We start from the raw sequence: 14,955 nt of genomic DNA on the forward strand, positions 1-14,955 counted from the left end.
CAGGGTGTACCCCCTCCTCTCACCCAAAGTCAGTCTTGTGAGGATAAGCAGTATAGAAAATGGATGGATGGAATTTCATAATTTCTTGTCTTGTAATTATGACTTTCTTATCTCATGATGTTGAATTTTTCTCTCATGATTTAAATCTTGTCGACGAAAGAATGTAAATCAAATTCATACGTTTCAGAAACATGAAAATATTTAAAAATTTAAAATTAAAACAATTTTTAAATAAAAAAAAAGAATGAAACTGAAAATATCATTCATTCATTCTTTTTCTACCGCTTATCCTTACGAGGCTCGCGGGGGGTGCTGAAAATATGTTGAAAAAATATATTTTATAGGCCGTAATTCCAGTTTTCCCAATTACATGCACATGTATCATGACCAATTACGCAAGTTAGATGATAAAATCATCGAGCAACCGCCCCCCCATCCTCCACCACAGATAGATTGCAGTTCAGTGGGAAACCACCGCAACAACAGCTGTTTAGTACATTTTCACCCCGTGCCACAATATTAGGAACAACTATCAGTACAATGCAACACATACAACAATTACAATAACTAAAACTAATTGTTCTATCAAGTTCAATCTTTGTTGCAGGTGTACTTCGTGTTGTGGCCACCTGTGGAAGCGAATGCAAGTGTTTCTGGCCACTGTTGTTGTCATGCCAACGGCAAAAAAAAAAGACATTCCCCTACAACTGCACTGTCTCCTTGATGACGCAGCGTCGTTCTCACACATTTTGCTCCTCGTTTGCGACCCAATTAGAAGAAACATCTCCGGTATGCTGCTTGCCCTGATGAGATCATGACGCGCATATGAGCATCGCCGCTAGCATCAGTGATCTCGCCTTGGAGCCAGAAAGACTGGCAGCAATCAGACTGATGCTCTAAGACGTCGGTTATCTCCATAAACCTGTCAATCTTGTTGTATTACATAAACCAGTGGTGTCCAAAGTGCGACCCGGAGGCGATTTGTGGCCCATGGCTGTTTTTTTTTGTTTTAAATTGTTTTAAATGGAAATAACATTGTAAAAATATTGTGATAAGTTCATATCGTCCAAAGCTAATTTCAACGCTATGCTACTAAAATTACATTATTTCATTAAATAGTCCAAGTTTACTCTCCTAAAATTGCTACTTTTTCCCCTGCTAGAGTACAACTTTTTTGTCTCAATAGTTTGACTTCATTCCGATGATATAACTTTTTCCCCAACCTAAATTTCCAAAAATAACAACTTTATTTTGTTGTGTTAGTTTCTCATAGTATTATTTCTTTAAAAAATATATTTTTTCTTTAATATTTCAACTCTATGCTACTCAAATGAAAGTTACGCCTTTTTTTCTAGATTTGTTTTATTTTAAATTAATTAAATCATATATTTAGATGGTGCCGCAGGCCAATTAAACAGCCACTTTGGACATCCTTGACCAAAGTTTGCTCCTTGCTGCTATTCCAACATTGGTTGTGTTCTTGCAGTGTGGTACAATATACTGTACTTGTTCATAAATGACCACATGGGCATGGGTTAATTGGTGACTCCAAATTGTCCATAGGTATGAATGTGAGTGTGAATGGTTGTTTGTCTATATGTGCCCTGTGATTGGCTGGCCACCAGTCCAGGGTGTACCCCGCCTCTCGCCCGAAGACAGCTGGGATAGGCTCCAGCACCCCCCGCAACCCTCGTGAGGAAAAAGCGGTAGTAAATGAATGAATGAATGAATGAATGAATGAATGAATGAATGAATGAATCTCGGTACTAGAGGTTGCTATGATATGTTTTCATATTATGATACGTATTCATAAGCATGCAGGGGTTCCTGTGATACATTGTGGTCAGCATAAAAGTAATAAATTCTCTATTTAAAGTGAAGCTGCAGAGAGAATAGAGAGGTAATTTTTCCAACTGTAACTGTCTTAAAGGCCTTTTGATGGAATGAAGAGAAGCATCCCATGCTACAAAAGAGGACAGGTGGCTAAGGAAGTAGGACACGAGCGTTGGCGTGCTCCCGCCCTCTGATGTTATCCACCCTGGCAGTTGCTCATTTGGCCACCCCCCGGAGGGGGGAGGATTCCAGTGGGATTCTTGGAGCAGGGCATGCAAATGATGAGCCGCTCGCCGCTCCGTCTTTGCCTGCCCATCTTCGGGGCCTTGCGACACCAGCAGCTCTCATTACCAGTCTTCTTCAAAACAGAGACTTGAAATGGAAGAAATGGAACACGGTGGACTTGTAGACAAAGCTGCAGATCTGTTTCAACACTGCGGAGGATTTCATAAAAGTGCACACATGCGGGTGACTAATCCCTAAAGCAAATTAATATGATAAAATATTACTTTGGTGAGAGGAGACCACAGAGAGTTTGGGATCATTTGAAATAAATGTTTGTTATTTCATATCCGACTCTTATGTTATACTCTGGACACAATTTAGTCATTCCCACAGGTCAGCAATCTATGTATGGTGGAGCCTTGTCAGTGCAGGAGATGTAGATGATGTCATGGACTAATTTGCATAATGGGCCATGACGCCATTTTTTAAAAAGGCTAAAGAAAAATGACAAACATTGCACAGTAATCAGTAATCCTGCATCACTTCACACTTCAAATTTTGCAGCTTCACTCTACCACGGTTTTTAAAAAATAGTTTCACTAATAAATCAGGCTGTTTTGTACTTGAATGCAGCCAATTAGTAGAAATCAAATATACATATTGAACAAATGTATATATTCATTCATTCATTCATTTTCTACCGCTTATCCTCACGAGGGTCTCGGGTATGCTGAAGCCCGCGAGAGGCGGGGTACACCCTGGACTGGTGGCCAGCCAATCACAGTGCACATATAGACAAACAACCATTCACACTCACACACTCATACCTATGGACAATTTAGAGTCGCCAATTGACCTAGCATGTTTTTGGAATGTGGGAGGAAACCGGAGTACCTGGAGAAAACCCATGCATGCGTGGAATTGAACTCCGGTCTCCTGGCTCTGAGGTCTGCGCGCAAAATGTATTTTTTTATGAAGCATTTTCAAGCATAAAAATGTCAAAATTAGGGAAAATACAAATAAGCATTCAGATGCATTCAAATGTTGCATTGCACACTGGTCACGATCAGTAATGTTACTGTAATATTGGGTGAGACACACAAGCAGCGAACTTGATGGCCGCAACAAAAGGCTTTTAGCTTTCAATGATCTCACAACAGGCATAATCATCTAATCATCTAATCTTTGTGGGTACGGGAGTTGATAATAAATGAATAAAGCCTTAGGAGAGCTACTTGAAAAGTGGTTAGGCGCTACTGGTAGCTCATGAGCTTACCGTGTATGAACTCAAAGAGTAATTGGTAATGTAAGGTTGCGTTTACTGCATGCAGACGATCTTGGCACAACATCGATATGGAAATGTGGTTATTACACAATTTTTGTGGTGACACACCCATTGTGGACGGCTATTAACAACTCATTTAAAATTACATTGGTGAGCTTGTAATTTGCATGCATGCAGGTAAGACGCTCCCTGTATGCACACTCTATAATGCTACACGCAAAACCGCTTACTTACACAAAATTGGAAATGCATTGGACTTCTGCAACAGTTTGCCGTATTGTCCAACTTCACCAATGTTCTCTAAAGAGTCACATATTTTTCTCTTCACCTCGAATTTTCAACTCCAACCACTTCTACTTGCCTCTCTAGGCAACTGTCCTTCAAAATCAAGGCTGAAAAATATTGGTTATATATCATATATCGATATTCAACATAAATATATCAGGATATGACTTTTGGTCCATATCGCCCAGCGTTAGCAGACAGGATAGTTTTTGTTTTGGCACGCCTGAGTGTGAAAGAAAGTGGGAGGAGGAAGCTACCCAAGACACTAACTGGATGCGGTTATCGTTATAGGCTGCAATAGTACAAGGTACAGATGATTGGCTTTGGTGATGCCTATCACATGATTTATCACAGGAATCGGCCGATACTGATCAATTTTTTTTTATTTTATTTTATTTCTACAATGTGTCATGGGACAAACCCCCACCACAAAAAAACAAACAATGGTCCAAAAGTGGACACCCCTGGTTTTACACATTTCAGCTGGAAGGCAAAGTGTTATGAAATGACTAAAGAGTGTCTCCAGGATAGTCAGAGGCGGGGCTGCACATGTGTGGAGGTGTTCCACAGACTTCCTCATCTGGCACTTTGACGCCGGTGGTAATGCACACTCCCCGGACTTGTGGATGTGCCCTGCATATGTGGATGTGGACTGTTACCTGAATCTGAGGCACGTACGAACCATGATGATGGCGTACCGCTACACGCATAAATAGGTTCTTAGCGATTTACATGTGGAAAACCGGAAGGTGGCAACAAGTGAGCTTTCTGTCACCCACGGTGCAATCGCGTGCAGCGCTGCATCCACAGGCATCGACCACATTGACTGACCTTCAGGAGCTGTAGAACAAATCCATGCTTAAAGTGGAAAACTCCATGCCATTCCACTTCACTTCCAATTTACAACTGAGATTGTAAACAATTTAAATTCCAATTCATAATCTTCCATATTATATACAGTTTTACATATTCCATATAAATATTATTACTATAAACCACATGTATGTACAAATTTAATGATGGCAAATGTAATTCAATTAAGAATAAGCATATCTCCTATCAAATATATTGTTTTATTTGATGTACTATAACTTTAAAATTATAGAAAATGTTGGGAAAATACTTTATACTTTCCCAGAATTACATACACTCTTCTGCAAAAGGTTGGGAACACCGTTCCTGCAAAATTTTAGAGGGGAATGCACTTTATCTAAGTATTAAAAAAATAATACAAATAATAACGCTCGGCCACAGAGTCCAACATTCTATTAGAACTTTCTGACCTGAACACATCAACAGCAGTACAATTCCAACACGCGAATATGAATAAAGACACAGAGGTGTAGCCTTCCTCCCGACAGTCAAAACTTACTGACGCTTTTGACTGGCAGAGTAAATAATAATGTTCAGTGTCGCGTGCTGTGGTCCGGCTTGTAATACACAGCAACACGGCTCAAATATGACCCACTTGGGTAATTTAACAATACACTACATTAGTGGGTTTTTTTTCTTAACAGAGACAATCTTTCTAACGTAGCATCACTAGCCACGTATACATGGACCCAAATATTCCAATTGCATTCAGTTTATTTGCTCAAACAGAAAGAATGTAACTTTTGTATACACCTCATTCCGAAAGAAAATCTTGCATCTTGTACCCGCTGAAACGAAAAGTTGTCAGGGTGCGTTCTTCGCTCGGCTGGTTCCGACGCTTCTTTCCAGAGCTCCGCCTGGTCAACGCGGCTTTCAGCGGTACTTCAGCCTCAGTTTGAGGACCTGCTAGCTCAGGTTAGCGCCAGGATTTCCAGGCAGGAAACCAACTATAGGCGCTAAGTGCCTGTCTACCTGTCTCTGGTGAGTATATCGGTGTTTGTTGTGTCCAAATCAATAAATAAGGTGCTGTCAATGCGCTGTCTGGTTCAACAACAACTACAACATTGTATTAGCAGTGAAGCTACAGATGCAAATAAATGCAGGAAATGATTTGGAATAAAACTCTAAATACAAGTCACAAGATAAAGCAGCTCATCAAACATGTGGTTAAAGTTACGACGCTGCTCTCAGATGGAACAGAGTACGATGCTAACTTGCTAATTGGGTCAAATTATGAAGTTTCATTAATGCTCATGTTAAAGGTTAAATAACTGTTAATACTGTTCATTTGAAAATACCTCTTTCTCTACCCACCAACAATATGTGGTTTCTTAAGTTTTTCTCATTTGCTGTTTTATTATTATTTTATTTATTTATTACTGATTTATTTACTTATTTTCTTTATTATTGATTTGTTGATTTATTTTTTTATCTTATTTTGTGTAGAAAAATAAAAATTAAGATATTTGAGAACAGTGGAATGTTTTATCAGAGCTTTTCTTGTGGAAAACCAGAACCAAAGCACTGAAAAAGTGTAGGGTATAGCAGAAGCAAAAGCATTGAAGACAGTTTTTTTTCTGTTTTTAATAACTGCGTTTATTTATTTTTTTAAAACCTGATGCAGCCCAGCCTCACCCAGACCCTAGCTCCAGTGGCCCCCAGGTAAATTGAGTTTGAGACCCCTGTTCGGGATTCTTCTTGAAAGCGTATAGACTCTGTCCTCTGAACATAGTTTTTGGACAGTCTTTGTCGTCTCCATCAGCCTTTTTTTATAATGATGCTTGTAAGTTGTGAACACTGATGTCATTAATTAGCAGGCCACTCGTGGTATTCGTTATCAAAGTCATTGGTCAATATTTTATAGATTAAGGTGGCACAGTGGTCTGGTAATTTTGGGGAAATATACTCAAGGTGTACATTGTGTCTATAATGTCATCAATCATCTTATTCTCGTGTGGATTGAAGTCTCCACATATGAAAATTGTGTAAAGTCCATCGTTTTCAGCAGGTTTTTGAAGCCGTTTTCTCCATTATTGCATCAGGCACTACTATACGTATTATTCTTGGTAGTGAATTCACGTTTCCCGAGATAATAGAAAGTAACGAATCTCCGCTTCCTTGCTTGACTTTCATCTTAGTCACGGCACACTGTCAACTTGATATCAGTAAGTAGACAGGGAATCACACCAATGTGGCACGTGAAAGATGACCTTATCAAACCGCCTCGCAAGTATGTAACAAACGTTGGTTAGCAAGTTTGCTTGCTCCTTCCATCCATCCATTTTCTAAGTATGCCGCCTATCCTCATCAGTAGGATGTAACAATTGTAACAATCTGGCACTAGGTCTACATGAAAATTATGAAATTATTGATTTTCTTCCCTGCACTTTTGGATGATCAAAAACATCCTAATTGCTGATCTCTATCCATTAGCTTCACAACACATTTGTGTTGTCATGTTACACTTATCTTTATCGGCTGATATCGGTATTGGAAATTGAGAGCTGGACAATAGAATATCGTCCAAAAAGCCAATATCGGACATCCCTAATATATGATATGTACGTATACTGTATATACATACAAGCTTGTTTTAGTGTGCCCTGCGGCGATGATGTGTGACACATTAGAAACTCGGGACGATATGAGCAAGCATGTAAAGTGGGCCAAGGGTGTGTCGTCACCTTGGGCCTCTCCTGCTTTGTCGCACTTACAAAACTCACACTGATTTTGAAAAACAAAACCAAAAAAAGTGCTTTGATATAAGAACAGCCCGACGACCCACTCACCTTCTCCCACAATCCCAAGAACCTCAAATTTATTCATGTCATCGCCAGCATCACAGCTCGTCCTCAGGTGAAACGGTCATGGTGCCGCTCAGGCGGCGGGGGTGTGGCCAGATGCCGGCCGCACCGCCCATCCACTGGCGTTCACCTGCAACCAAAACATTGCCGTTAGAACAAAAAAATCTGCATTTTTCCATGTATTTACACCACCATTAGACTTAGAGATATTTTTTCTCATGAATGTAATGCTAACTTATGCAAAATCAATAAACTTTTATTTCTCAAGAGTACTGAACATTGTAATTGGAATGTGAAGAGCTTTTAAATCAAATAAATAAACAAATAAAAAAAGACTACTTCAGAAAGTAGATCACTGAGACATTATCTATCTATTTTTCACAGAAATGGAGGACACTGCAGGGACACAACCAACTACAACAAACTAAGACTTAGTGACAGCATGTCTGCTGTCAATCTGAACCGATTCCGATTCCTAACTATTCTCGATTCTGATGCTTGTGAGAGTAAGGGTCATAAACGTTTGCATGGTTTAAATTAGGGCGCAAAACTGAATTATTTTCATATGACATGTCTGATGTATATTTAGAAGGTGGTAAACAAGTTTTCTATGTTCTATCTACCAAAATATTATATTATGAATAAGGAATATATTAATGAATACATCAGTTCCATGGTTGAATATACTATTCTTATTTGACTATTATTGGTCAAACATATCCATCGATCCATCCAATTCAGCTACAGCGACAGCTTATCCTCACGAGGGTCGCGGGGGATCTGGAGCCTACCCCAGCTATCTTCGGGCGAGAGGTGGGGGGTACACCCTGGACTGGTGGCCAGCCAATCACAGGGCACATACGTATAGACAAACAACCATTCACACTCACATTCATACCAACGGACAATTTGGCGTGGCCAATTAACCTAGCATGTTTTTGGAATGTGGGAGGAAACCGGAGTACCTGGAGAAAAACCACGCATGCACGGGGAGAACATGCAAACTTCACAAAGAGATGGCCGAGGGTGGAATTGAACTCGGGTCTTCTCGCTGTGAGGCCTGCACGCTAATCACTCGCCAGCCGAGATCAACAAGTACGATCAACAAGTAAGTATGTGGGTGATTCACAACAACTAAGCGCTAAACATAACATAACTTTAAACCGTTATTTCCAAATGACCGCAAGACATGCTGGGTAGTCCAACCACAATATGAACTATGAACAATAAAACATTGGATATCAAGAGTGTGTTCACTCCAATTTGTTTACTTCTCTGACGATCTCAACAAATTTTGCGACAAACATTGCAAAATGTTGGGAGAGTACCACAAGTTACCCTGCATGCCTTGCGGCAGGAATACATGGGTATATATAGATATTTATTTGTATGCCCCCATGATGCAGTTGGTATGTTCTGCATGTATCATCTTGTCAACCCCCTCCATCTACAATCACTCAAAGGCGGCTGCATCTTAATTTGTGACATAATTTTTTTTTTTTTAGGTATTTGTTTTTCATGTTTTCTGTTACACTGCATCCATAAAAATTACATGTGTAACGGCCACTACACGTCTTCAAGTGCACACCTCAATGTGACTATGTTGTATGTGATATACAGTGGTGGAAGCGAAAGGGATGCTTTTTCAGGAAACATGAAAGGAGCTTAATTTTGTCTTTGCTAGCAAACTATGGGACTGAAAACATAACTTTGCCCCTTCCGAGGTGGAGCAGCGACATCGTGAACACGCCCACAGGATGGAGGAGGGTGTGGGGGCTGCGATTAAAGCTGTCGAAGGGTGTCCTCTGTTGGTGCTGCATTCTCTTTGCTCAGGCGAGTCCCCAGATGCCACTTACTTCCACTTCATCTTTTCATTTGCTGCAGGAGCTGAAGGACTCGCAGTCCTCATCCCCTGTTGGGGGATGCCAAACATCCAACATTGGACATTCTCTGTTTTGACCCCTGCATACGCTTTTACACTGCAATGCTATTCCAGGTACGCATTTCCTTGGTTTCAGGTTCAACTTCAGTCTGTACGGCACAGGTACATCCACAACGTCAGCACTCCGCTATTTTTTAAGTCCCAATGCAACAACGTTAATCAAAGATCCTATATATGACAGGAGCCGCCTGATGTTTTTAAGTAACAACTGCAAAAATGCTCATCAAAGATCCCCTGAATGACTGGAGCGATCTGCAGTTTGTAACGACCACCAAAGATCCTCTATATGGCAGCTCTGCTGTTTTAATGAACAGGCTGCAAAAAAACCTAATCAAAGATCCTCAATATGACATGAGCGCTCTGCTATTTTTAAAGGCAAATTGCAAAAACGTAGGCCTGTGACCAGGGGCGTCACTCGGTTCTGAGGACAGGGAGGCTTAGCCCCCTGGAGATACACAGGATATGAATGTAGTACACATTCAAAAAAATCAAAAATATCAAAAAAAACAAATAAGGAACAAGAACCGGGATATAACTTTTCCTACAGATTTAGTAGAGATACGCAATTGTTTTAGGCCATCATTAAATTTACAAAAGTACACACAATCTACACTGCAAAACCGCTGCTCAAGCTCTGCAACCATTCTGTCCAGTGGACAGTGATCAATTATATAGTAATCATTATTTTATTATTAATTAGCCTATTATTATTACTATCATCATTACTATTCTTCTGATTATTACTACTAATACTAGTAGTAATACAAATTTACAAATAATACAGATTATAATAAATTATAATTATAATAATACAAACTTTTAAAAATCAATAAGAATATCAAATTATTTAGGGGGGCTTAAGAACATTTTAGGGGGGGCTGAAGCCACTTGGGTCCCTCTCATTCACACACATATACTCTGTTGTAATGTCCCTCTGATGGATTCGTTCCTGATCCTATCCATCCTGGTCACTCCCAATGTGAACCTCAGCATCTGCATGTCTGCTACCTCCAGTTCTGCTTCCTGTCTTTTCCTCAGTGGCTCTGTCTCTAGACCAAACAACATGGCTGGTCTCACCACAGTTTTGTATACCTTTCCTTTCATTTTAGCTCTTCTATCACACATCACGCCTGACACTTTTCTCCACCCGTTCCATCCTGTCAGCACGCGCTTCTTCACCTCCTTTTCACAATCTCCATTGTTATGGACTGTTGACCCCAAGTACTTCAAATTCTCCACCTTCTGTATCTCTTCTCCCTGTAACCTCACTCTTCCACTTGGGTCCCTCTCATTCACACACATATACTCCGTCTTGCTGCGGCTAATCTTCATTCCTCTCCTTTCCAGGGCAAACCTCCACTCTTCTAGCATCTCCTCCACCTGTTCCCTACTCTCACTACAAATCCCAATGTCATCTGCAAACATCTCAGTCCATGGAGATGCTTGTCTAACCTAGCCTGTCCATCACCATAGCAAACAAGAATAGGCTCAAAATGCTTGTCAAAGAACCTGACATTTTGACAGGAGTGTGTTGCTGCTTTTCAGGATTGACTACAAAAACACTTGCCAAAGATCTTCTACATGACGGACTCCACTGCTGTTTTTAAGAAGCAACTGCAAAAGCACTAGTCAAAGATCCTCGATATGACCGGAGCTGTTTTTAAGGATGGACTGTGAAAACGTTCATCGGTGGTTGTCTTTACGGCAGATGCGTTTTGCTGTTTTTAAAGACTTGCTGCAAAACTGTTCCCAAGTTTATAAAATGAACTCAGGCACTGATCTGAAGTGACTGGCGGGCCAGATTAGGCCTGCGGCCAACAGTTGAGGGTCTGTGGCATGGATGAGTGTGTGGATTGTGTGTGTATCAATAGAGTGTGACTCATGCGTGGTTGGCATTCAGGAGTCTGTGAGGAAAATATGTATACTATATCATATACACATATAAATACAGTATATATACACTATATCTCCTACTTTCAACCGTTCTGCAGTACACCATCCATGCATCATGGTAAATCGCCTCCATTAGCCTTGTCAAGTGACACTAAAATAACAAATATTTAGATTTTTCACACATTGTTGGCGATGCAAATATGCTGTGATTCATTTGTTGTATAGATGAAAAAAATGCAATGAATATTTGCTTGTTTTTTGTTTTTGAACACACACTAGCCCTGGACTTGAAGTGCGTGCGTGGGCACAGTATGAATACAACTCCCACCCGAACGCAGCCAACAAGTCCAACACACACCAAGCAAATCATCTGGGATAAATGTCCTCATGTGTCCCTCCATCACGAGCATGATGTTAGTTAGAACCAGGCTAACTTAGGCTAATATTAAGCTAGTTAGGTCTTTTTCTCGACACCACCTAAATGCGTGCTAACTGCTTACGCCCCCTCTCACTCCAATGTACTGTATAATGTACTCGCGTCGTCAGAAAATACAAATGAAAGTACTCACTGTGTCAGTATTGGAGAAGAATATTTCAAAGTAGGGCGCATCCATCCACCCACCGACGAAGGAGATGTTTTCATGGCAGCTCACTGGCTGCCTGTGACAAACTGCGAGCTGACCGTCACCAGGCAACATTCAAGAATGGCGGCTGCCAGGGCCAATCAGATTAGCCTAAGCACTTGTTTCGGTGACGCCCATCCCTCAATCTGACCACTCAAGATCACGATCGCCTCCGAGAGCGGAAAGAAAACTGCTGCTGCAGGCTGGCGGTGTTATTATTATGTCAGGTGGCGGTGATTGTTTTTTTATTTCTTCTATTTTGTCAATGACATAACTCACAACTGACAGCATAGAATCACAGCATCATCACACGGAATAAAAAAATCCCAAAACATAATCGATAGAACTACATACATTAGAAAACTTATGTACAGGACTGTCCAGCAGTGAACATTGACCTTAAAATCCACACTACTATTACTAACTAACCATACACTAACTGTGTAAATCATGCCATGCAACACTCGCATTTTCCCGGGGAAACTCCTCTCGTTTTAATAGCACAGCTTCCGGTCTGTTCGGCAACACTCGGGCAACATCGGTGCAACAACAGTCGGTTGCCGGTTGAAAATAAAAGTACACCAGTAAAATAAGACGGTTGCACTACAGTCCAAAGTGGTAAGATTGACATAATTGCTCATATTTTCCGTACATTTTAAGAAATTAATGGTACAATTCCTTTAATTCTATATAACATAAACTATATTTTTGTAATATTATTACAAATCCTGCCTTGTATTTTACAACAAGTATACATACAGTATTAATAATGTAGCCTCAATGGGGTACAAGCCAGTGCCTTGTTGTGCCATTCCCAAGCCTGGATAAATAAAGAGGGTTGTGTCAGGAAGGACATCCGATGTAAACATTTTGCCAACACAAATGTGCAAATCAACAACACGACTTCCATACTGGATCGGTCGAGGCCCGGGTTAACAACGACCGCAATCGGTGCTGGTCACCTCCGGGGTGCCGGTGGAAATTGGTTTACTGTTGGTCAAAGAAGGAGAGAAGGAAGATGTGCCCGTAAGAAGAGAGAGAAGAGGAGCGCCAAGAACCTAGAACTGAGAGTAGGGACTTTGAATGTTGGAACTATGACAGTAAAAGGTAAAGACTTGGTTGACATGATGCAGAGGAGGAGGGTAGACATACTGTGTGTCCAGGAGACCAGGTGGAAAGGTAGCAAGGCTAGAAGTTTAGGAGCAGGGTTCAACTTGTTCTATCATGGTGTAGATGGGAAGAGAAATTGAGTAGGAGTTATCCTGAAGGAGGAGTTGGTTAAGAATGTCCTGGAGGTAAAAAGAATGTTAGATAGGGTAATGAGTCTGAAGCTAGAAATTGAAGGTGTGTTGTTCAATGTTGTTAGTGGGTATGCCCCACAGGTAGGATGGGAGTTGGAGGAAAAAAGAGAAATTCTGTCTGGACCTTGATGAAGTGATGCAGAGCATCCCTAGTAGGGAAAGACTTGTCATTGGGGCAGACTTGAATGGACATGTTGGTGCAGGAAATAGAGATGATGAAGAGGTGATGGCAGGTTTGGTATTCAGGAGAGGAAGGCAGGACAGATGCAGGGTGGTTGACTTTGTAAAAGGATGGAAATGGCTGTAGTGAATACTTTCTTCCAGAAGAGAGAGGAACATAGGGTGACCTATAAGAGTGGAGGTAGGAGTACACAGGTAGACTACATCTTGTGTAGACGCTGTCATCTGAAGGAGAGATCAGTGACAGGTGTGACAGGTGTGACAGAAGAGTTCAAGGTGGCGGTGGGATTGCATCAGGGATCAGCTCTGAGCCCCTTCTTGTTTGCTATGGTGATGGACAGGCTGACGGATGAGCTTAGACAAGAATCTCCATGGACTATGATGTTTGCAGATGACATTGGGATTTGTAGTGAGAGTAGGGAACAGGTGGAGGAGATGCTAGAAGAGTGGAGGTTTGCCCTGGAAAGGAGAGGAAGGAAGATTAGACCATGTAGTTTGGTCTACAGACAGTGCCACTGAGGAAAAAACAGGAAACAGAACTGGAGGTAGCAAACATGGGGATGCCGAGGTTCACATTGGGAGTGACAAGGATGGATAGGATCAGGAACGAATCCATCAGAGGGACATTACATGTTACAGGCCTTGGAGATAAAGTCAGAGAGGCCAGACTGAGATGGTTGGGACATGTCCAGAGGAGAGATAGTGACTATATTGGTAGAAGGATGCTGCCAGGTAGGAGGCGTAGAAGAAGACCAAAGAGGAGGTTTATGGATGTAGTGAAGTAGGACATGAGGGTAGTTGGTGTGAGAGAGACCGATGCAGAAGACAAGGGTTGGATGGAGGCGGTTGATTTGCTGTGGCAATCCCTGAAGGAAAAAGCCAAAAGAGAAAGAAGAAGATACACAGAATTAACAATTAACAGACGCTGACATAAAGCCAGGGGTTACATTAAATAAAAACATTTACATCTGAATAAATAAATACAATACAAATAAATAAAATACAAAATCACAATTTTATACCAAAGCTAAAGTTTAATATTGCACCAAAAAAGGTTAGGTTAGGGGTGTCCAAAATGTGTCCTGAGGGTCATTTGCGGCTCACGTCAGCTAGTTATTTTACAAGATTGAAATATTGAGAGAAAAAGGTTGTAATCTAATGATAAAAAGTAATATTATGAGGAAAAGTAATGCCATTTTAGTAGCTAAAGTTGATATTTGAAATACCTTTTTATAGCCATAATATTATGAGAAAAATTTTTTTATTTTTATCATTTTTGCAGAAAAAGTAATGCTATGACAATTAACAGACACTGACATAAAGCCAGGGGTCACATTAAATAAAAACATTTAAATCTAAACAATTTTTGTTTATTTGTTTGTTTTGAGAGCTTTTTGGGGGGGACTAGAAGCTAGAAGCTATAGTGTTCAACATCTTTCAGAAAAAGAAAAAGTTTGGCCAAAATAATTAACAGATTTATAATAAAACTGCCTTTCATTATCATGAAGTCCCCGAAGAACCTTCATAAGTTTTTGAAACGTTCAGATTGCCATTAAAAGAAACAATACTGTCCTCTAGTGGAACGAAACAAAACTGGGGACATCAAATTATAAAAACTAAAAATGATTATAGTATACCACAAAAGTAGCTTGCATTCCTTAGCCTAAATTGAAGCTGCTGTAAGAGAAGTGTCTTTTCCCCCCCATACAAC

General features: G+C 40.6%; 1 protein-coding gene across 1 annotated transcript in view; it reads right to left on the minus strand.

Moving 5' to 3' along the window:
• LOC131129797 (cyclin-dependent kinase-like 5) overlaps positions 1-11,919 on the minus strand; it is a 42,709-nt gene extending 30,790 nt beyond the window's left edge. The window contains exons 1-2 of the mRNA XM_058073670.2: positions 11,710-11,919; positions 7,291-7,435 (exon numbers count right to left, since the gene is read on the minus strand). Of these exons, the coding sequence (XP_057929653.1) occupies positions 7,291-7,327 (37 nt within the window). The 5' untranslated portion in view covers positions 7,328-7,435; positions 11,710-11,919. The remainder of the gene's footprint in view (positions 1-7,290; positions 7,436-11,709) is intronic.
• Between the last annotated feature and the right edge of the window lie 3,036 nt (positions 11,920-14,955).

Source organism: Doryrhamphus excisus, linkage group LG4 (assembly GCF_037039965.1).
Source record: "Doryrhamphus excisus strain RoL-2023G ecotype Guam linkage group LG4, RoL_Dexc_Guam_v1.1, whole genome shotgun sequence".
In the NCBI taxonomy this organism is placed as follows: Eukaryota; Metazoa; Chordata; class Actinopteri; order Syngnathiformes; family Syngnathidae; genus Doryrhamphus; species Doryrhamphus excisus.